The 22629-nt window shown below is 47.1% G+C and overlaps 1 protein-coding gene and 1 non-coding gene across 9 annotated transcripts in view; both read left to right on the top strand.

Moving 5' to 3' along the window:
- The window catches only part of UBAP2 (ubiquitin associated protein 2), a 112030-nt gene extending 89401 nt beyond the window's left edge, over positions 1-22629 (top strand). For 7 of the 8 annotated variants that reach the window (XM_058695095.1, XM_058695096.1, XM_058695097.1 and 4 more), the window contains 16 exons: positions 591-865; positions 1466-1635; positions 3018-3231; positions 7494-7533; positions 9678-9861; positions 11033-11102; positions 15963-16158; positions 17002-17093; positions 17374-17421; positions 19955-20033; positions 20254-20459; positions 20773-20872; positions 20957-21064; positions 21220-21287; positions 21373-21564; positions 21655-22629. In XM_058695095.1, coding sequence (XP_058551078.1) covers positions 591-865; positions 1466-1635; positions 3018-3231; positions 7494-7533; positions 9678-9861; positions 11033-11102; positions 15963-16158; positions 17002-17093; positions 17374-17421; positions 19955-20033; positions 20254-20459; positions 20773-20872; positions 20957-21064; positions 21220-21287; positions 21373-21564; positions 21655-21750 — 2138 coding nt within the window. In that variant the 3' untranslated portion in view covers positions 21751-22629. The remainder of the gene's footprint in view (positions 1-590; positions 866-1465; positions 1636-3017; positions 3232-7493; positions 7534-9677; positions 9862-11032; positions 11103-15962; positions 16159-17001; positions 17094-17373; positions 17422-19954; positions 20034-20253; positions 20460-20772; positions 20873-20956; positions 21065-21219; positions 21288-21372; positions 21565-21654) is intronic. The other variant, XM_058695099.1, reaches the window with a different exon arrangement.
- LOC131492287 (small nucleolar RNA SNORD121A) lies at positions 8971-9058 on the top strand. Its single transcript, XR_009251991.1, has one exon. It is a non-coding gene; the product is annotated as a small nucleolar RNA SNORD121A (small nucleolar RNA).

Raw genomic sequence — 22629 nt, forward strand, 5'->3', positions numbered from 1 at the left:
GGAAACTGTATATAATGTATGTGTGTGTGTGTGTCTGTATACGTTTGTATTTTGAAACAGTGTCTCTGAAGATACTCATATACCTGGGTGCAGTGTCTGCCTTTGTAGACTGAATCTGCAGATAGTGTTGGAAGGGTGATTTATGTTAACATATACGCTTTTTTTTTGCTTTCTGGATTTTGTGATATCACATATTAGTTACTGGAAAATAATTTTTAACAATTTAGTTACAAAATTCATAAAGCAACAAAATATAATTTGCTATTAGCTAAAGGCCAGATGTGTGTAGCAACTCCTTGCTTTTCTTACCCACTTTTCAACCAGTATAACTTAACATAAACTACATCTCCTGTCTGCATAAGAATTTATCTATAAGCCCATACAGTCATCCTTTTCTTTTATCATACGCTAGCTATAATATATCACACACCCCCCACTTAGGGGATTCAGCTAGATGGTTGTTGGGAGAAACCAGTGATAACTACAACCTTTCTTTCTCAGTCATGGTGGAAGAGGGAGCTCTAAGCTCGTGTGCCTAAATAATTGATTGTTGCTTACTTTCCTTCCCTCCCCCTTCACATATTTAATAGACTTCAAATCTCAACCTGAACCATCCCCGGTTCTCAGTCAACTGAGCCAGCGACAGCAGCACCACACTCAGCCCGTTGCTGTTCCTCCTCCTGGGTTGGAGTCCTTTCCTTCCCAGGTAAAACTGCGAGAGTCAACACCCAGGGACAGTACCTCCACTGTGAACAAACTTCTGCAGCTTCCCAGCATGACTGTAGAAAACATTGCTGTGACTGCCCACCAGCCACAGCCTAAACACGTCAAACTACCGAAGCGGCGGATACCCCCAGCTTCTAAGGTGTGTTCTCCATCCAGAAGTCACAATCCCAACAGTGGATATAACTTAACATTTAGCTCAAGGGCTGGGTTAGTAAGCCTCAGACATCATATTTTTTGTCATGCACATAGCTTCCTGCTTTATGAGAATTGGCTATTTCTGAGTGCCTGGGCTAATATTAGAGGGAATGGCTTTTTGTTAGAGATAGAGACTGTTAATTCAAAGTACTGGACCTGGCTCAGAGAATTTGCTGGTCTTGTGTATTTAGCTGTGTCCCATAGATAGAGAATAAGTGGTTCTTTGACCAGATAATGCTTTCAGAGGAGGCCCGCTCTCTTCCTCCGCTCACCCACCACCAACTCCCCCTTTCTTCGCCCTTTGCTGTAAGAAGCAGTTGGTGGCATTGATCATTCTGCTGTTAACTTTTAATTTTTCTTTTCTCTTTTTTCTCTTGTCTTTGTCTTTTGCAACATTCTGTTCCTTTTTCCTACTACTGGGCTTCTCACCCCATGTTCCTCAAGTGTGCCTGTAGTGCTTTGGGAAGCCAGTACTCACTGGCTGTATTACAGGCCTCTGGGACTTGGAATCTCTGTTCCTGACGTGATGGCTCTGCTTTTTCAGATCCCAGCTTCTGCAGTGGAAATGCCTGGTTCAGCAGATGTCACAGGATTAAACGTTCAGTTTGGCGCCTTGGAATTTGGATCAGAACCTTCTCTCTCTGAATTTGGATCAGCTGCAAGCAGTGAAAATAGTAACCAGATTCCCATCAGCTTGTATTCAAAGTCATTAAGGTACACAACTTCTTCTCCGGATTAAGTCCTTTGTTGGCAAAGTAATGGAGTCTAAGAGATCACCTGTTGGAGGCAATACACCATGTGGCGCTGGGTTTGTACAGCCATTGTTAGTACCTAATTGCAGAACTTTTCTTCCATAACCCTACAAAGAACCTTGTGCCTGTTAGCAGTCACTCCCAGTTTCTCCCTCCCCTTTCCCTTTGGCAACTAATCATCTGTCTCCGGATATGCCTATTCCAGATACTTCATATAACAAGGATCATTTATGTTGTCGCATGTGTGCATTTTATTTCTGAATAGTATTTCATTGTGCAGATCACATTTTGTCTATCCATTCATTAGTTGACGGACATTTGGATTGTTTCCACTTTTCGGCTATTAGGAATCATGCTGCAATGGACATTCATTTACAGATTTGTCTCCTTTAGTTCTTTTGGATTTAGACCTAATAATTGCTAGGTCATATGGTAACCCATGTATTACCTATTTGAAGAACCAGCAAACTTCTTTCATGTGGCTGCAGCATTTTACGTTCCTACCAATAATCTATGAGGGATGCAATATTAAAAAAAATTTTTTTTCCCAATGTTTATTTATTTTTGAGAGACAGAGTGAATGGGGGACGGACAGAGAGAGAGAGAGAGGGAGACAGAATCTGAGTCGTCAGCACAGTACCTGACATGTGGCTTGAACCAGCCAATCGCGAGATCATGACCTGAGCTATATTCGGATGCTTAACCAACTGAGCCACCCAGGCTCCTTGAGGGATGCAATTCTTGTATATCTTTGCCAACTCTTATTTTTCTTCAATTGAATATTCGTTTTATAAGTAGAGAATCCCTGATTTTAGATTTTATTAATTTTTCTGCTCTCTAGTGCTAAAACCTGATGTTTGTTTGGGTTCTCTTTCTACAAATGGTCCCAGACATCTGGATTCCTTAAAGATTCTTAAGGATTCTTTAAAATGTCCTTCTGCCTGTCATTTAAATTAGGTGGGTCTGCGGCGCCTGGGTGGCTCAGTTAGTTGAGCATCTGGCTCTTGATTTCGGCTCAGGTCATGATCTCACATTTCTTGAGATTTAGTCCCTCATCAGGCTCTGCTCTGACAGTGCCAAGCTTGCTTGGGATTCTCTTTTTCCCCCTCTCTCTGTCCCCCTGCCCCCTCTCTCAAAATAAACATTTAAAAAATGGTGGGTCTGATTTGGAAAGGAAGGGTGTTTTAAACTTGCATCTTTAATACAGTTAAAGAATGTGGTAGTGTAAATGTGTAGGTACAGACATGTTTGTTTATAGTATGACAGTAAAGTGATGAAATAGTTCTACTCAATGAAACCATGTAACACGACATAAATTTATGTCAAAATCTTTTTATTCTCTAGTGATTCTTTGAATACCTCTCTACCAATGACCAGTGCAGTACAGAACTCCACCTATACAACTTCAGTCATTACCTCCTCCAGTCTGACCAGCTCATCGCTGAGCTCCACTAGTCCAGTAACAACGTCTTCCTCCTATGACCAGAGTTCTGTGCATAACAGAATTGCATACCAAAGCTCTGTGAGTCCATCGGAGTCAGCTCCAGGAACCGTCACGGTAATTGGTCTTTCAAGTTTCTTCTTGTACAAAACCCTATTTAGAGGTCCATGTTTAGTTTGGGAAATGAGGGTTTTAGATGACATTTTCTTTAAGAAATTAGTTAACCTTTTGAATACAATTCTTGTAGTGTGTTGAGTTTTCTAATAGTGGGCATCTGGTGTGAAATCTGCTTTTCAGGTACCCATGCACAGGAATGTGTGAATGGACCTCAGAAACTTAGTATACAGAAAGCATAAGGATATATTCCAAGTTCATAGTATTTTGGATGGGGTGGGGGTGGGGGTGCTCTAGTCTTACTTGTAACATTTTAGTTTCCTGTAAGGCAAAAGTGTTCAAACATACTAGAGCTACTTCAAAGAGTGGACAAGAACATGAAAATAAGGGAAATAGTTGAATTGGCGTAGCAGAAATTTGGGTTCATTTTCTAAGTTTCCTTCTAAGACTCTCAGGATATATTGTACATCTCAACATAGGAATTTTTTTCCCTCCCTTTCTTTGTTTTCCTTCTTTTTATGTTAGATGTTTTCCTTAAATGTCTGGTGATTGCAGGCTGCCTACTTGACACTAAAAGGTTAACTATGGGCTTTGGCTTGTGGGGTAGATAGTGGAATGTGGGCTTTGATGTGGAACAGCATGGGCAGGCCATTTCTTTGGGGGGAGGTGGGGGCGGGTGGACACACCCCCCGTGTGGACACCTCCTTTGTCAGCTCCTTTGGCCTGTTCTGTTGAGCTTGTTTAGATTCTCCAGATACGCTTCTTGTCACTTCCCTATAGGGCCTATGTCTATCTGTCAGTGTCTTTAAGAGCCTAGCGGAAAGAGAAGTCTATGTCAGAATACTTGTTTTGTCTGTGTTAACTTAATCATTTTCGTTAACACTACATCTGACCATGTGTTAACCCTTTTGATGATGTTTAGGGCCTAAGAGAGAAGGTGGGAGGGGGCAGTTACCTTGCTGTGCAAATGGAGAGAGAGGGGAAGGGATCTGGTCTGTGCAGTCTTTAAACAAATCCTTCTACATCTAGCTGTACCTCCACTCCCATTTTCAAAGTTATCTGGTGCAGATAAATACTGAGTTGCTTGGTATGGCTCTTTGATTTAGTTGCCTTATTTTCTGGATTTGCCTAACACTACCTTTGGATTTGGCTTTACCATGTGAACTAAGTCAGTTCCCATTCTGTCTATGCTTTCTAGTCTACAGAATTTTGTTATCATTTTTTCACCTGTATTTGTCTTACTGGGTTTACATATTTTTTATAAGCCATATACTCTGATCTATCATCTTTAACAAGAGGTTTATTCTTGTATTTTCCAATATGGTAACAACTAACCACATGTAGTAGTTTATTTTATCTATTAAAATTTATGTATTTATCTTGAGAGAGAGCACAAGGGAGCGTCGGTGAGGGGCAGAGATAGAATCCTAAGCAGGGTCTGCACCTGCCCAGTGCAGAGCCTGACTTGGGGCTCTAACCCACAAACGTGAACCGAAACCAAGAGCCAGACACACAACTGACTGGGCCACCCAGGCGTGCCACATGCAGTAGTTCATTTAAGTAAACAGAATTTTAGCTCCTCAGACATACCAACCAAATTTTAGTTTAGTTTAATTTATTTAAGTTTATTTAAGTTTATTTATAACTTAAGTTATAACTTATAACTTAAGAGAGACAGAGAGAGGGTGCAAGTGGGGAGGGAGAGAGAGAGGGAGCAGAGAATCTCAAGCAGGCTCCCCACTGTCAGCACGGAGCCAGACATGGGGCTCAAACTCACAAAACAGTGAGATCATGATGACCTGAACCAAAACCAAGAGTCAGATGCTTAACCAGCTAAGCCACCCAGGTGCCCCCTAACCAAATTTTAAATGTTCAGTATCTATAGTGGCTATAATATAGGAACATGCACATGTGCATATAGAATATTCCCTTTATTGCTGAACATTTCCTTGTATAGTATTGGTATAATTTCCAAAAGGGAAATCAGACTCTGTGCTGTCTAAGCTTAAATCCCTGTTGTCTGCTCGACTTCTGAATTCCAGCTCTAATTTCACCTGCTATGCTGCTTGCTCAGATCATTACCCACCTCATTCCTTGCTTGACTAGTTGAACTAAGACCCTGCAGACTTTTGATCTCTCATGACCATTTGGCACTTCTTTACTTTTATTCCCACCATTCTTCTGCCTAGAATTACCTCCACCCCAAATAATGTGGCTTCTGTGTTAAATCAGTTTGCCCATTGTTTTTTTGAGAGAGGGAGAGAGTACTAGTTGGGGAAGGGCTCAGGGAGAGAGAGAGAGAGAGAGAGAGAGAGAGAGAGAGAGAGAGAATATCTTAGTCTCCACGCCTGGTGGGAGCCTTACACAAGGCTCCATCTCATGACTGTGAGATCATCATCTGAGCTGAAATCAGTAGAGTCTGATGCTTAACCCACCGAGCCACCCAGGTGCCCCCATTGTCTATGCGTGATTTTCAAGGTGGAATAAAATACTCCTAAGGTCTGATGGCTGTTCTTTTCTATTCCCCCTTTTTATTCTTTCTGTATGGTGTGGTTTTGAGAACATTTCTTTGTCACCATTTGTGCTGTTTTGCGGTACATGCTTGGTATCGTGTGTATGAATTTAGTGCATATATGTTTTTAAAATTTTTATTTTGTTTTAAGAGAGAGAGAGCATGCATAAATGGGGGAGAGGCAGAAAGAGAAAGAGAATCTTAAGCAGGCTCCATGCTTAGCGTGGAGCCCAGGGTGGGCCTCGTTCCCATGACCCTGGGATCTTTACCTGAGCTGAAATCAAGAGTTGGATGCTTGACTGAGCCACCCAGGTGCCCCTAGTGCATAGTGAACTCTAGTTTAAGAGAGGCAGAGAGTACAATTTTGATTGCTTTCTAACCTATCTGTATATATACTGGTAAGGTGTATTGTATTTTCTTTTCCCTGACTTCAGTCTTCTATTTTAACTCATTTTTTCCCCTCCTTGAAGTTCTACTCTTTTATTGTCTGCATTTCTTGTAAATAATCTCAAAATTTTTTTTTTGAGGAAAAAAACACGTTAGGGACATCTGGGTGGCTCAGTCGAACATCCAACTCTTGTTTGCAGCTCAGGTCATGATCTCACCATTCTTGGGTTTGAGCCCTGCATCGAGCTCCCTGTTGGCAGTGTGGAGTCTGCTTGATATTTTCTTGCTCTCTCTTTCTCTCTCTGCCCCTCCCCATGCATGTGCACATGTTCCCTCTTTCTCTCTCTCTGTCTCTCTCTCAAAATAAATAAACTTTAAAAAATGTTTTAAAAAAAGGAAAAAACATATTATCAATAACACAACAGGATTTGGGTTAAATGCAGAAGCAACATCTAAAGGCTTGTCTTTTTTCTTTAGTTTAAGTTTTCACATTTGTAAGAAGGAAATCTCTGTCAGCTTCCTTTTCCCATCCAGGGATAGTGTCTGGGCCTTGTAGGCCCCACTATCATTCACCGTATGCTTTGGTCAATCTGTGGAAATTTTCCTTGTGAGGATACCTCCTTTTGTGTGTCTAGTTTCCAATGAAATGCCTTATGGTTAATGCAAACTAATTGTTTTCAGATTCCGCTCTTTTTGGTACTACCACACTCTGCTAACCTGCTGTTGCCCTACCCAGTTAAGAAAAGCCATGTTTCACAGTAACATCTCATTTTATTTGAGAACTATTTTCCATTTAATTTGGAAACTTTTTTTCTTGCCTGAGTGGTACTGAGGAGACCATGTGAGATACAAAGATGTGGTGATTTCAGTATAAGTTCCCGAGTTCTTTGTACTGCTTAATAATTTTTAGGACAGTTTCTTTGCTTCCTGTGATTAGAGTCTGTCTTGTTACTTCCCTAAATACCCAGTCTGTTTTTCAAAAATGTCAGCTCCTTAGGATTTTTAAAGAATGTGTTAATTACCTCTCCTTTTATTAAGAAACAAAATAAAACAAGCCATCTCTCTCCCCCCCCCCCCCGCCCCCGTAATGGTTTTTATTTATTTTGGTGGGGGGAGCAGAGAGAGAGGGAGAGAATCCCAAGCAGGCAGTGTAGAGCCTGATGCAGGCTTACTGTCATGGACTGTGAGATCATGACTTGAGCCGAAGTTAAGAATTGGATGCTTAATCCACTGAGCCACCCCAGTGCCCTACATCATTTCTTGATCAATCTATAATTCATGTATTTCTGACTAAATCCCAATAGAAAGTCAGCTAGGTTATCATTTGATTTTGTGGTATGCTTACTTTCTTTTCTCTTCCTTATAGAATGGACATGGTGGTGGTCGAAGTCAGCAGACTATAGACAGTAAGTATAGAAGCTGACTATTCTCATTTTGTGTGGTGGAAATCAAACAAAAAGAGTATAGCTGATAATATGATAGGGAAAACAATAGGCTAGTGACTAATTCTGCAAAACTAATCCTTTTGCATTTTTCTGATAGCTACTTCTTATCTGTTGGCATCATTTCTTTGGTAGGGTTTACAAGTTCAGCTAGAGATTCCTGTGAGTAGATTGTTGCTGATGGTATTATGAGAAATGTTAGCTACAGCAAGAAGGAATTGATAGTCTCATATAATTCTGTTCTAGTCAGACCACACCCTAAGTGTAGAGTGTAGCATGGATTTAAAAGATGCTTTGCTTAGAGGCACAGGTTCTGGTGTAGTCAGAGGGCTCTCATTCCAATACTGTAAAGGACTTTTAAAGCAGAAATTGGTGTGCTAGTTCAGGAAAGGCATGCTCTTTGCCTTCTGGATTTGATGAACTGTTGTGCAGAAGAGAGATAAAATGATGCTCTCTGTAAACACTTGGGAAAAAATGGGGATAAGATTCTATTAATTCTAGTAAGCTCAGTGTTCGCTGGAGATGATGGTTGCAGGTAAATCCCTGTTAGGTGCTCTTGGCTTATCTGTGATTGGTTATGATGATTTTCATTCATTTTTCAGTAACACAAATGGGTATCCATTATAGAAGCCAGAAAGACTTTCCTTTTATTTAGGATTTTTGGAATGTGGACATGGGATTTTTTTCAGTCCAAGAGGGGGCCTCAGTTGGAATTGAAATGACACATGTGATTACCCAGAGTTGGTTTTGATATTGCTGGGCTGCCGGAACTGTTTGGAGGTACATTGGTAGCTCTGAGAACTTGGGATGTCAGAGGACATTCTCATTTCACAAACCTTGGTGGCAAGTTTCCTCTCTGCAGGCTTGAGATTGAGAACATATCAAGGTGTCCTAGATCATCTGGAGATGAGGCTTCGTACCCACAACCCTGAGATCAAGAGTTGCACACTCTACCAACTGAGCCAGCCAGGCGCCCCAATTATTATTTAGAGATTATGAATAAAATAATGAGATATGAAATGTCTGGAAAACATAGCATGCATTTTAGATAGGTTTTTATCTCCATCTGTCTCTCCACTGCCATTCTTTCAGAGGCTTCTTGTGAACTTGTTATAATGTGACCTACGATCTACGTAGGTAACTTACAAGGTCTGAGTTTTGGGTCAGGGACATCTGTGGTGCTTTTATCTGGCTTCTGTAACAGGTGTCCTGTTTGGAATAGACCGTCAGTCAAAAGCAAGTCTCAAGATTGTAAGGACCACTCTTAAGTATGGGTCATGTTCTGTGTTGACCCTGTTGCTACTGTTGTGTTTTCAAATTGTCTTTTTGAGAGACTAGCGTGTTTTCCCTCAGGCTCCCAGGGAGTTCTGCAGATGGGTCACGATTGCTTTTCCTTCCTAACTGGGAAAGACAATGATTTTGTTTGTTATTTCCAAGCACATATCTGAGTTGTATGTGTGGATAGAACTAAAACTGAGTCTTTCTACAGCTAGGATGGATCACATTTATGATCTTCTGGAAGCCTAATAAGCTCCTTTATGTGCTCTGAGGGTTTGGTTTGTTTGTTTGTTTGTTTACAGAAATGCTCACTATGCATGTGAATGTGGGTGTTGGACGGTGGATTTTAGGCATATGTAACTCTCCACAGTATATGTACCCTGGGCTCTCAACCCCCATGTGCCCTCAATTGGCTATGAGCTTTCACAAGTCAGCCTGATACAAGCAAAAACCTAACCTTTTGATGGTCTTGCCTACCAGATTTGTACCATCATCCTTTGTTGAGCCTTTTCAGAAAAATTTGCCTCTAGCCTGTTGCTCTTTGTGGGTGCAACTCTGGGTCAGGTTCCTTTAGTTAGGAGAAGTATATCCATGGCATAGGCTAGTTGATGATTGTAAAGCTGTCATTTCCTATTCTCTGCCAAATCCTGTTCGTCTTACCTTCACATGTCATTTTTATTAGTTATATCTGACAGAAAATGCTTGGGCATTTTCCCTGGGGAATGTAACTTTGTATGTGTCTCAAACCGACCCTGACCTGTCACAAGATATTGAACATATTGTACATACTTACAAATGGTTCTGGAGCTAAACCGATATGTTTCTTACAGCTACTTCATCCGTTCCAGCTCCAAAGACAACGGACCCTCCCTCTGCCCTCCCATCTGTGGGCTCACTGCCCAGCACCACTTCCTGCACTACGCTTCTACCCTCTGCATCCCAGCACACTGCCACTTTGCCCTCCATGTCCCAGCCTGGTGACCTGTCCAGCAGCCCCCTCTGTCAACTTAGCAGGTATGGGGAAAATATGAGCTCACAGTGAGAGGCACAATGGTGCGAAGTCCTGAACCGTTATAGAAAGCTCTTCCAACGAACAAAACTCCCGTTGCCTCTAGCATGATGTCCTGGCCTTTTGTAATAATGCTTTAGCTCATTCATTTTGGCTGGGCACTATCTCAGAAGTATCAGCAGCTGTGTCACAACATGTAATGCCCCTGCTGTCACAGAGCACTGGGGTCCCTGGGAATGGTGGAGCTAGGGTGTTGCTGCTGCTACTTTTCCTCCACCTCTCAGGAGTGTGCCCTGAACCTGGCCTGGCCTTTCCCACTCTGGGCTCGAGTCACAGTGATGTGAAGTGAGAATGATGTTTTTTGTTTGTTTGTTTTTGTTTTTTAAATTTTTTAAATGTTTATTTTTGAGACAGAGAGAGAGAGAGCATGCGTGCACATGCGTGCAAGCAGGAGAGGGGGCAGAGAGAGGGCGAGACACAGAATCCAAAGCAGGCTCCAGACTCTGAGCCATCAGCACAGAGCCCAACGTGGCGCTCGAACTTGCAAGCTGTGAGATCATGACCTGAGCTAAAGTCAGATGCCCAACCGACTCAGCCACCCAGGTTCCCCGGGAATGATGTTTGGTTTCTGAGCAGGTCTTTTATTTGCTCCTGTTGTGCCTTCAGAGATTCAATTACTAGAATAGGGTGTAGGAGAATGGGTTTTGTTTGGTCCTCATCCTATATCTTTGGAGTATGCCTCTTTCCCTCTTTAGCCAGGTGGTTTGAATTCTGGATTTGATGGGAAGTCAGGCTCTGGCTCTGTCACGTGGGGTTGAACATAGGAACTTTCTTTCCTTGCACACAGTTTAAATGGGTGTCTCCATGACTGGCAGTGACTCCTGTTCTAACTTTTTACGGTGTAAAGCGCAAATGATTTTAGTTGACTGAAGTTGTCCCTGAAGGCTTCCCAGGCCAGGGTGTCCCAGATCCTCATGGTGAATGACCCTTTAGATCATTTCTAAACATCAGAAAACCTGTTCTGGTCCCCCAGGTGATGAGGAATGAGGGATGTGAAGCTGGGGCTACCCTTGGAGGGCTGGGGCAAGCTTAATATCTGGCCCAGCTGGACATGTGGGCCTCTCCTGTGGGTTGACTCAGTGTGGTGGACATGTGGTGCTCTGTTTTGTCTTCTAGTTCCCTCTCCAGCCATCAGAGCAGCCTCTCCTCTGCACACGCAGCACTCTCCTCCAGCACGTCACACACAGTAAGTGTCCTCTGGGCTCCCTCATTGCCTTCCCTGCTCAGCGAACTCGAGCGCAGAGCTTAGTCACGTGGTGATTGGAGTTTAGTCACTTGCAGGTGGGGTTTTAATATGTGTGTTTTGAATGTCTGAAATAACCTCAAATTCCTCAGGTGTGTTATCTCAATCTAGGTATGTGGTTTGAGCTGTTGGTTTTCTTAAGCACCACAGAGAACATCTCGATTCCTAAATTGGGACTTCCATGAAGGATTTGCTTCTCCAGAGCTGATCTGTGATGAGCAGGGCTCTTGGGGTGGATTTGTTCCTGAGCATTTACTGAGCTTCCTGTTTGTTAGGGGAGACTTTTGGACCTAGTCTGGGATTGGTCATGTTGAGGTATTTGCAGACTTTTTTGAGGAAAAAGGCTCATTGCAAGGAAAGTAGGCTCATTGCTAACTTCAGCTTGGACTCCACCAAAAGTCACGTTGAATCAAGAGCATTGTTCTAGATAACCTTCTGTTACTTTGTAAATGCCATTGTAGAGAGAATGCTTAGAGGAAAAAGAGCTTATGTGAGGACTAGCCATCTTTTGGCACGTGCATCTCTCTCTCTCCCTCTCTCCCCCTCTCCCCCTCACTCCCTCTCCCCCTCACTCCCTCTCCCCCTCTCCCCCTCACTCCCTCTCCCCCCCTCCCCCTCTCCCCCTCTCCCCCTCTCCCCCTCTCCCCCTCTCCCCCTCTCCCCCTCACTCCCTCACTCCCTCCCTCCCTCCCTCCCTCCCTCTCTCCCTCTCTCCCTCTCTCCCTCTCTCTCTCAGTCTGACAGTCCCGGCTCTTAGCCCAGTCAGTGGAACCACATTTCAGTTCGTTGGTGGTCATGAGGACTTTCCTTTTTGTGGCTTAGGTATTCTTTCCCCTTACCTCATGCCATTGCAGGCCACCTTCCCCAGCTCAGAGGCAGACTTTGAAGAGGGAAGTCTGGGGTATGGAGGGCAGGAATGGAAGTATAAGTGGGGTGCCAGCTGGCGAGGGTCCTGATGTGTCAAGGGGCAACCCTAGGTGACGGTTATTGAAGTGTGGCTTCTTGAGGTGGTTTCTTGGCAGCACAGTTTCAATGGTGGGTGTGTGTAGCTTGTGGTGAGCAGAAGAACGAACATTGCTGAAATGGTGAGAAGGCAGGGTGGTGGTGGGGTGTTTAACTCAAGGCTAGGGGACACTGGAGCTTAGGGGTCTACAAGAGGTACCTAGATTGACCACGAAGTCCCTCACTGGGAGATAAGAAGAGAGAGGTCTCCAAACAGGGAAGGACATTTAGGGTACAGATCAGTAGGAGTTGTTACAAATCAGGGAAATTTGTTTCCTCTGACGAGGTCATTTGCTGCAGAATGGGATGATGGTGAAGGGTTGGCTCTATCCTTCCATTAGGAAGTGACTATCTTCGAGCTTTTCAAACTTGTTTTCCTAGTGAAATCTTGCACATAATTCTTTGTCCTAAAACACATAGATCACCATATTTAAAGCAGAGTGTAACTACGGAGTAAGTGCCTGTACCCCTGTTTGGCCGTTGGGAGCTGTGAGTGGTCCCTGCTTCCCTGGCCCTGGTGCGTTGGAGCCAGTGCTCTTGCTCCCATGGATTAGCTGTACTCTGTGTTTTAGCATGAAACTCCAAATCCTGTAGCCCAAATAGCCACAACCAGAATTGCCTCATCAGGGAGTCCCATACTCTGTCAGGCGACACAATTGCCACATTGCTAATATAGTAATGAATAGTATGAAGAGATACATACTGAAATGTTTTTCTGTATTTATTCTGCTAGGTCCTGCCCCTTTTCCTACTCTTTTCTTGACCCACTGGAGTTGGAATTTTTTAACCCATGAAATGGCAAATTCATACGCAAAGTCCTTTTCCCCCTACCTCTTGCCCTTTTTCATTAATAACATAAATGGGAGTATTCCCTACATAGTATCCTTCAGTGTTTTCCCCATTAACAGTGCATCTTTGAGATGTTTGTGTTGAAACCTAGATTCTTTCTTTTTCCATAGCTCTACTGCACCACATTACTCCCTCAGTCTTCTAGTGATGGAGCTTCAGGGCCATTTTCTGTCTTGAATACAAAACAGTATTGCATTCAATAACCTTCTACACATGCTGCTTCACATGTATAGCTATGTTTGCAGGGTATATCCTGGAAGTCGAATTCCCAGGCATTTGCCTTTTTTTTTTTTTTTTTTTTTGAGAGAGAGTGAGAGTGGGGGAGGGGCAGAGAGAGAGAGAGAGAGAGAGAGAGAGAGAGAGAGAGAAAGAAAGAGAAGGAAGGAATCTTAAAGCAGGTTCCATTCCCAGTGCCGAGCCCTACACACAGCTCAATCCCATGACCTCCGTGGGCTCAATCTCAGGACCGTGCGATCATGACCTGAGCTGAAATCAAGAGTCAGGAAGCTTAACCCACTGAACTCCCCAGACGCCCCCCAGGCATTTAACATTTTATACAAATTGCCAGATTGCTCTGTACAGTGATTTTAACCTATTTACCTCCTACTGGTAATGAATGAAATGTACTATTTCCCCACTGCCTCCTGAAATCATGTTATCAAATATTTTTATGTTTCCAGTGTGTTAATTCAAAAAATGACCTGTCAGTGCAGTTTTTTTTTTTCCCCCAGTTAATTTCTATTTATTTTGAGAAAGAGATAGCAAATGAGGGAGGAGCAGAGAGACAGGAACACAGAATCCCAAGCAGACTCCAAGTTGCCGGCTTAGAGCCCAATGCAGGGCTCAAACCATGAACTGTGAGATCATGACCTGAGCAAAAATCAAGCATCAGGACACTTAACTGACTCAGCCACCCAGGTGCCCCTGTCAGTACAGTTTTTAACTGAGTGAGCTTGAACATCTTCTTTCATATATTAGAAAGCCATTTAATTTCCTTTTCAGTGAGCTCTTCATATTGTTCATTTTTCTGTCAGGTCCTTGGTGTCTGTTTCTAGGAACCCCATGTTCAGGAGACTAGTAAGTAGCCCTTTGTGATGGGAGGTGCACATACTTTTCCCAGGTTTGTCATTTCATGTTTGACTTTTGTATAGTCAGATACATCAGTCTTTTCATACTTGTTATAAGTAGGTCTTTCCCACTTGAAGGTTATAAAGGAAATCTCATGGTTTTCTCTTGCCCTTCGTGTCCTTATGGAACGTTTGGTGCAGCTGTGCGTTTCTGGGCTCTTTCTGAGGAGCTGGCTGCACCGCCCCATTGGAGACACTCTGCGAGCAGTTTAAATGGAGGGGAAGCCATTTATGCCAGCCCTTTGTGGCCCTCACAGATTTGAGAGGTGAGGAACAGAGACAGGAGCCCAGTCAGGTTCAGTTGGAGGTAGGAAAGGCTTGCTGGATGAGTTCCTTTCAGCAAGTTAAGAACTAGTTTTTTAGCAGGCTGCTTTTCTCTCCCCACACTAGGGAATAGTAATTTTTTGTCCTGTGGTTAAGAGAGCTTTCAGTTCTATGACCGGTGATACCTAGGCACAGTGGTCAGAGCTGTTCCTCATTCTGCAGCAGGTGGTCAGCTTGGCTGTGTGCAAAGGACTGTGGAGCAGGTGCTGGGGCTGTCCTTACCCTGCTTCTGTCAGTCTAGGCTGAGGGGGCGGAGTCCTGGGGTGTCCCAGGAGACCACGATTTTAGCTGTCTTTACCTTGAACTGATTCTGGATGTCAGGGCTCTAAGATCAGTGCTCAGATGGGTAGGGCAGCCTGTGAGGTTGGCACCTACACAGAAGTGTCTGTGTGGTGGAAAGCACGGTGCATGGTTGTCCCCCTTCTGGGATTTCTTATTCCTGAGGCTTCTCCAGGAGTTTTCAGACTACTGTTTTCTGCACACGTTCTGGTTTGGAGGCTGGTCTCAGTATTACAGAGCCAATTCTTCCCTCTTTGGGCCTTGTTTTGCCCACCCAGATGTATCTTTTCCACCCACTCCCCACACAGCCCTTAAAGCCCTTTCTGGTACCTTGTTCCTTCCTGGAGCTGAGCAGCAGGGCAGGCTTCCTAGAATTCTGCAGAGCTTTTGTGGGTTTCACCCTTCTTTCCTAGGTGGATCCTGTCAAACAGGCAGAAGCACAGGCCATGCTCTTCTAGGTAGGTCCCGGTGGCCTGCACAGTGCTCCCAGGTTCTGGAGCAAAGGGCTCCCCGTGACTTCCTTATCAGAGTATTTAGGAAGCCCAGTAGAAGGCAGCTATTCCCAGACCGCTCTGACTTGGGCTGGGCTGCCTGTGGTGCCGTTGTTATCAAATATTAGTTTCTCCTGAGACCACTTTTCTGTGAGGTGGGTTCTCACCTCACAGTCAGATGGTCTTAGTTCATATGTGGTTTAGGTGGAGTTTCTGTGCCTTATTTCAGATACCTTAGCTTGAGCAACTTTAACAATTTTTTTTTTTTCAACGTTTTTTTTTTTTTTTTTTTAATTTATTTTTGGGACAGAGAGAGACAGAGCATGAACGGGGGAGGGGCAGAGAGAGAGGGAGACACAGAATCGGAAACAGGCTCCAGGCTCCGAGCCATCAGCCCAGAGCCTGACGCGGGGCTCGAACTCACGGACCGCGAGATCGTGACCTGGCTGAAGTCGGACGCTTAACCGACTGCGCCACCCAGGCGCCCCATACTTTAACAATTTTTAAGAGGGTGTTACTCACAAAGCTCAATTTTAATAGCTTGATATTCAGCTTATGAGTTGTGTCCTGATGGCCTCCTCTAGCTGCAGTGTGGGGGCCCACATTGAGCACCAAGCACGGAGCCCCTCACACTGGTCTTCAGAGTGCAGGCCCCAGCGCCAGACCAGGTTCTCCTGCACTCTTGTGTTTTACCCCCAGATCCATGTGTCCTGGCTTTTTTGTTTTGCCAGCATGCCAGCGTGGAGAGCACCCCTTCCCTCCAGTCCTCAGCCACCTTCTCAACGGCAGCAACCTCTGCCTCGGGTGCCACGTCCTCAGGGCTCAGCCTGCCGAGCAGCATGAACACAGTGAACAGCCTCTGCCTGGGCGGGACCACTGTGAGTGCCCCCAGCAGCAGTACCAGGGCCACGCCCTTGGTGACCTCAGGTGTGTGCTCTACAGACTTTTCCTATCCCCTGCCCCTAGAAGATGCACTTTCCACATCCCAGGCTTCCCAGGGAGGATGCCTAGAGGTGGCTGCAAGGCATTCTGGGTAGCTAAAAGCCTAGGAACATCCTGGTCTCCCTCCAGCCCTGCCATTGCTCTCTTGTCCTCTTTGTTCCACTGACCTCTTGAGGCCCAGTCCTTCCAGCGATGATGTGGGATGGGTAAAATCAGTCTTCTGGGTAGACTCCCCCCTGGGCAGGATTCCTGGTAGCCTTTTTGCTTCTAGCTCCCCTGTCTTTTCTATCCTCACTCTTTCCTGGAGCTGAGATGGCCTGGTGACATGGAGGGACCAGGGAACAGCTATCTTGGGCTCCTTGTGGCCACTTAGTATGATTGATTCCTAATCAGCCAGACCTAGGCGGTCTGTGTGGGCCAAGCAAACTGTGGTTTGGTAGAAACTGCTAAAAGCTACCTTTGACACAGCCTGTCCCCCTCTCCTGGGACCGCTCAGCTTTCCTTCTGTTCTGAGGAGGCAGATCATCCTTATGTGCAGGTTTGCTCGGTGCAGAGTGATGGTGAGGAGTGTGGAGGGGTGGTGTTTTCTGTCTGGGCATGGATACCCTCTGATGTGGAAAGAGACTGAATGTGGTATCACGAGCTTTCAGTCTCCCCCACTTCCTGGCACAGCCCTCTGTATTTTTCAGCTGCTGCCCTCCCCTCTCGCAGTGGCCCCATGGGGGGCAGCACTATGACAGTGAGCTCAACTCCCCCATCCCCCACAGTAGCTGAGGCATCTCATTCTTTGTGGTGGCGTCTTCACTCCTGTGATTTTTGCTTTTACAGGCAAAGCACCCCCTAACCTGCCCCAGGGAGTACCTCCCCTGCTGCACAACCAGTACCTCGTGGGCCCCGGAGGACTGCTTCCTGCCTATCCCGTGAGTGCATGGTTATAGCTCCTGGCTGCCTGATTCCTTTGGCCTTAGCGGCTGACACCTGTCAGGACCTGGTGAGGTGGGCCTTGGGTTGCTGCAGCTCCTTCCTTGCTATTTCTCTCTTATCTAGTCTCCAAGGAAAGGTGTCTTCCCACAGCAGATGATCTGGTTCCCCTTCCAGAATATGTCCTAGCTCCTCAACCTTGTTTTGGGCCCTCATATGGGTCTGGGCTTCCCAGGGGATGGGATGTGGACCCTAACACCCTTTTTGGTTCTCATACAGATCTATGGCTATGATGAGCTCCAGATGCTACAGTCACGGCTGCCAATGGTGAGTGGGATATAGCAGGGGATGGGGGGCTTTAGGCTCTTTCACAGGTCCTCCCTCCTTAGGCCTTCACTGCCACCTGCTGAGAAAGCTGCTTGCATCTGGGGGTGGTGCCTAGTGCCACTGTCGCTTGGGCATGAGTGTCCTGTGCTTACTACATGGGGTCCCAGTAGGCAGTGTCTCCTACTGAATGTGAGTCCTTTTCTTCCTTCATCTCCCCCCAGCTCCCCGTAACTCTTTTTAAAAAGACAAAGCGGGGCGCCTGGGTGGCGCAGTCGGTTAAGCGTCCGACTTCAGCCAGGTCACGATCTTGCGGTCCGTGAGTTCGAGCCCCGCATCGGGCTCTGGGCTGATGGCTCGGAGCCTGGAGCCTGTTTCCGATTCTGTGTCTCCCTCTCTCTCTGCCCCTCCCCCGCTCATGCTCTGTCTCTCTCTGTCCCAAAAATAAATAATAAACATTGGAAAAAAAAAAAAAAAAGACAAAGCATATGACACAAGGTGGGGTTGCTTGACTGCCTCTAGAGTTTTTATCAACTCCTCCTCTTAGAAGTGCCTCTTAAGTGGCCATCAGTGATGCTTTGTGATAGCAGCTTTGCTTGTCTGTTCCCAGCTGAATCACCCACTGGAGCTGACACTTTCTAAGGGCCTGTGTGGGGTCTGACCTGCCATCACTGCTTGCTTGTAAGAATACTGGCCCCTGGAAGTCCCTGGTTGCTGCAGCCTCACTCTGAGGCCAGGGCAGTTTCTTGAATGTGACCCTCACTCCCAGGATGAGGTGCCTGGCCTTCAGGCACATCACCACAGTGGGGCAGGTGTTCCCTGACTGACCAGCCTGCAAGCTGCAGCGGTGCCTCTCCCTCCTTGGTCTGGCATTTCCCAGACTCCTGAGAATTTTCAGCAGCCTAGGGCGCCTGTTACATTGTTGGGAAGTAGAAAGTTATGCAGATGCCTCTGCTGAATGTGGTGTTTCCTGTTCCCTAAGGAGGAGGTTTTTCCCCAGTGAGGTGTCCTTCCTCAGCCTCTTCCCCACTGGACTGCCTCCTGCTTTACCTGCCCACAAAGAGCTCAGGGTCCTGCAGGTGTCTCCTCCACCTCCCAGGCCTGGTGGCTGAAGCTCCTGTCTTTCAGGAGAATGCTTCTCCGGCTTCTGAAGTATTTCCAGAGGTGGAGTTGGGGTAGCTGGGCAGCTCTTCTGCTTGGGTGCAAACCAGCAGTCCATCACACTGCTGCCCAAGGGCCTGCTGGACTCTCCAGCTGCTGCCTGTGTCCTCGAAGGACCCAGAAAGGGTGTTGAAGACGTGATAGCAGATTTCTAAGGTGGTCAACAGAACTTAGGGTGTCTGGGGGTTGCCTGAGGCTTAGGACTTTGCAGAGGAACTGGAAGTGGCCCTGACCCCCTTACAGCCATCTGACCCAGGATCCCCAGGCATCAGAGGTGGAATATAAGAGGGTGTCGTGGAGTCCTTAGAAGTGTGTCATTGGGATCCCAGCTCTGGGATCCTGCCTCGTAGTCTTTGTATCATTTTGTGCCTTAAAAGAAATCCCCTCTGAGCCTACTTTTGAGATACGTTGTGTTCACTTTTCCCTTTGTTCATTTATTAGCCTCTGGTACTTTTGTGTCTAGTTCCTGCCTTTGGTTTTTCTTTTTTTCTGTGAAAGAGCTCCCCCTCCTGGGCTTTCTCTAGGCCTGCCTTCAGTTGTGACTTGCTAGCTCTGTGACTTCCCGGTCCTGCCTCCTTCTGGGGTTCAGGGCTAAGGAAGCTATGGGTTTCCTGAAAGTTAGGTGGAGAGGAGGCCGAAGGAGGATGTAAGTGTCATTCCTTGCCAGGATGGCTCACATCTGGTTGTGACCAGGCACTGTTGGCCACAAAGCAGGAAGGCTTTTCTCTGAGGTTTAGGGGCCAGGGTACAATATGTCTAGGACTGACAAAGCCCTGGGTGGCGAATAAGGGCCAGGTCAGACCTCCCCTTCTCCATAGAGCTCCAATGTTTTGTGCTCTTGGCATCTACACTTGCCCCAACTCCTCTGTTTTCAGTGCTGTCAGGATGGAGTAGGTGGTGAGGGGCCAATTCAGGACCTTATCTGGGATCCTTTTGTACCTGTACTTACCTGGCTTTACGGTTCTGACCCCTGTTAAACCGTCAGATAGCTCCTCTCCTGCTGGTTCCTTTTCAGGGTGCTTTCCTAGCTGCTCATAGAATCTGTCATGTAGGAAAAGCCACTTGAGTTTGCCGGTGGCATTTACCAGCTTCCATCTGTGCTGTAAATTACACGTGAGATTGGGCCTCCAGTGGCTCTGCCTGGTGAAGGCTGACGGCCTTGTCAGTGTGTCTGCACACTTGTGGCTGCCACATTGCACAGCTCCGAAGGACACCATTTACTTTGAATTCTCTTTGAGTGCTGCCCTCTGGAGGTATGCATGTGTTGCTGCAGTCTGGCCTGTCCGCCTGGATGGCCTGTGCTGCCTGCTTGCCCTGCTCTCCTGGGCCTGGGACAAGGCCATTCCGCTGATCGAGCCTCCCTGGTCTCTCCTAGGATTACTATGGAATTCCCTTCGCTACACCCACAGCTTTGGCCAGCCGAGATGGGAGCCTAGCTAATAACCCGTATTCAGGTTAGTCTGTTCAGGGGGTGGGGAGTGGGGCATGGGACTGTAGCTAATCCTAGGAATCTGGAAGCAGAAGCAGAAGGGCTGAGAGAGGCCTGCGAGCTTTCTGTTGTTGAGGTGGCAGCCAGACCTGTTCCTGTTTGCAGGAGACAGTCTGGCTTTTTTCCTGGTTGGATAAGGAGGGAGTGGGGGCAGTGATTGGAGTTCATGATTCCTCTTCTCCTAGGTGATGTCACCAAGTTTGGCCGAGGTGACTCTGCATCCCCCGCACCCCCCACCACGCTGGCTCAGCCTCAACAGAGCCAATCCCAAGCCCACCACACAGCCCAGCAGCCCTTTCTGAATCCTGCACTGCCACCCGGCTACAGCTACACTGGCCTCCCCTACTACACAGGCGTGCCTAGTGCCTTCCAGTATGGGCCCACCATGTTTGTGAGTATTTGTGTTTGTGGGTGGTGGTGGTGGTGGTGGTGGTGGTGGTGGTGGTATTCCAGCTCTGGGGAGAAGCAGGGAGAGAGGGACATGACCCTACTCAGTCTCACCTGGCCTTCAGGAATGTTTTAGGCTGAAGCCAGAGCTACTTTCCCATCTATTTTTATAGCTGCTAGCATGTGTTGTACTAGTGACCACAGACAGGTCCCTTGTGGTTGTGCTACCTGCTGCCTAGGGCTAATAAGCTGGTGGGTACCTGACCTGCTCCCCCTGCCCTGGTCCTTCACTGATACCTCTCCTGCTTCCCCACCAGGTCCCTCCCGCCTCAGCCAAGCAGCATGGTGTGAACCTCAGCACCCCCACCACCCCTTTCCAGCAGGCCAGTGGTTATGGCCAGCACAGCTACAGCACAGGTGAGGGGTGCTCCCAGCACGGAGAGCTGCAGATGGGATAGGCTTGCCTAGCTCACACGTACCTCTTGTACCCTGCCACGCTAGGTTATGATGACCTGACCCAGGGGACAGCAGCGGGAGACTACACCAAGGGTGGCTATGGTGGATCATCGCAGGCACAAAACAAGTCTGCAGGTTCTGGGCCTGGCAAAGGTAGCGTCTACCCCTCCTTTCCAGGATTGAGGCCCAGAGTAGTTGTCTTCTACTGACTCTTTCTCAGGCAAGGCTGTCCCAGAGAGTCCTTGGAGGTGTGGGGGAGGCTAGAGCCTGGGCCCTACTGGTGTGAAAACAACTGCTTTCCCTCCTAGGAGTGTCTGTGTCTTCAAGCACCACCGGCCTGCCTGATATGACTGGCTCGGTCTACAGCAAGACTCAGGTGAGGGGAAGGATTCAGGTGGACGAGGAGGTGGGTGGGAGGTACAGCCCGAGCTGGCCCTTACCGTTGTTTCTTTACCCTGCAGACTTTTGATAAACAGGGATTTCATGCAGGGACTCCTCCACCGTTCGGCCTGCCCTCGGCCTTGGGCTCCACCGGGCCCCTGGCTGCTGGAGCAGCCCCTGGTTATGTGCCCCCACCGTTCTTACACATTCTGCCTGCCCACCAGCAGCCTCACTCACAGCTGCTCCACCACCACCTTCCACAGGATGCCCAGGTGAGCCCAGTGATGGAGGCAGCCACCCTGCCCTGGACTGGGGGTTCTGTTCCGCCCCTTACAGCCTTCTCTCCTCCTCCTCCTCCTCAGAGTGGCTCGGGTCAGCGCAGCCAGCCCAGCTCCCTGCAGCCCAAGTCGCAAGCCTCCAAGCCTGCCTACGGCAACTCTCCATACTGGACAAACTGAACCCTGAAGAGAGGGGTGGGCTAGGGCGGGGCTTACCCTGGGCAGGAGAGAACATGCGGAGCCCATTGCTCTGGGAGCCCAGCACCCTTTCCTAGAATTCCTGAGACGTGTAACTGTGTCAGCCGAGCCTCTGTGGGGAGCCTGCCTCCCAGACTCGCTCTTGTATGTAATGTATTTATGTATGTATTTGTAAATGTGATAGAAGTCTTGGGAGAGTGGGGGGGGGGGGGTACAGCTGCTACTCTTAGCCAGGCCTGCTCTCCCAACTACAGCCCTTTTTCACTGTAGCAAATAACCCCGTTTCCACTTCTGCCTTTAGGCCTTCTGTATAGCCTCCCAGCCAGCGGGCAGCTGGGAGCAGTGTCTGGAAGGGCTGGTTGAAGGCAGTTTGGGTTTTGGGGTCAGGTACCAATGAAGAATCACGACTTATTTTGCTCCCTTGTAAGCCATTATTTGAGGTTTCCTTCCCTGTGTAATTACTTTAGCCCTCGCTTTCTGAGAAACTGGTCCTTTTGTCATTTGCCCTGTTCCTCTCCTGCCAAATCTTGATCTGGGAATAGCAGAGATATCCTTCGTGCCCAGAGTGAAAGTGGCACCTGTTTGCATATAGAGCAGAGGCTTCTGCTTCTGGTCTTGTCCCCAAGAGACTTGCCTTCCTCTGGCTGACCGTTTTTTAAAAACAGTCTGAAGTTGGACTCAGAGATGTTGTCAGTCTGCTCCCTTTAGAAAACAAAAAAATCAAAGATACGCTGTCACCTCAGTGAGAACATGTCTCCAAGCAAAGGCTCCTCTATGCCAGTTGTCCTGAACCAGGTGGGCGACTGTTTCAGGGGTTTTCTCTTCTGCCCGATCTCCACCTAATAAAGTTCTGAGAGCATG

Source organism: Neofelis nebulosa, chromosome 12 (genome assembly GCF_028018385.1).
Source record: "Neofelis nebulosa isolate mNeoNeb1 chromosome 12, mNeoNeb1.pri, whole genome shotgun sequence".
NCBI classification, from domain to species: domain Eukaryota; kingdom Metazoa; phylum Chordata; class Mammalia; order Carnivora; family Felidae; genus Neofelis; species Neofelis nebulosa.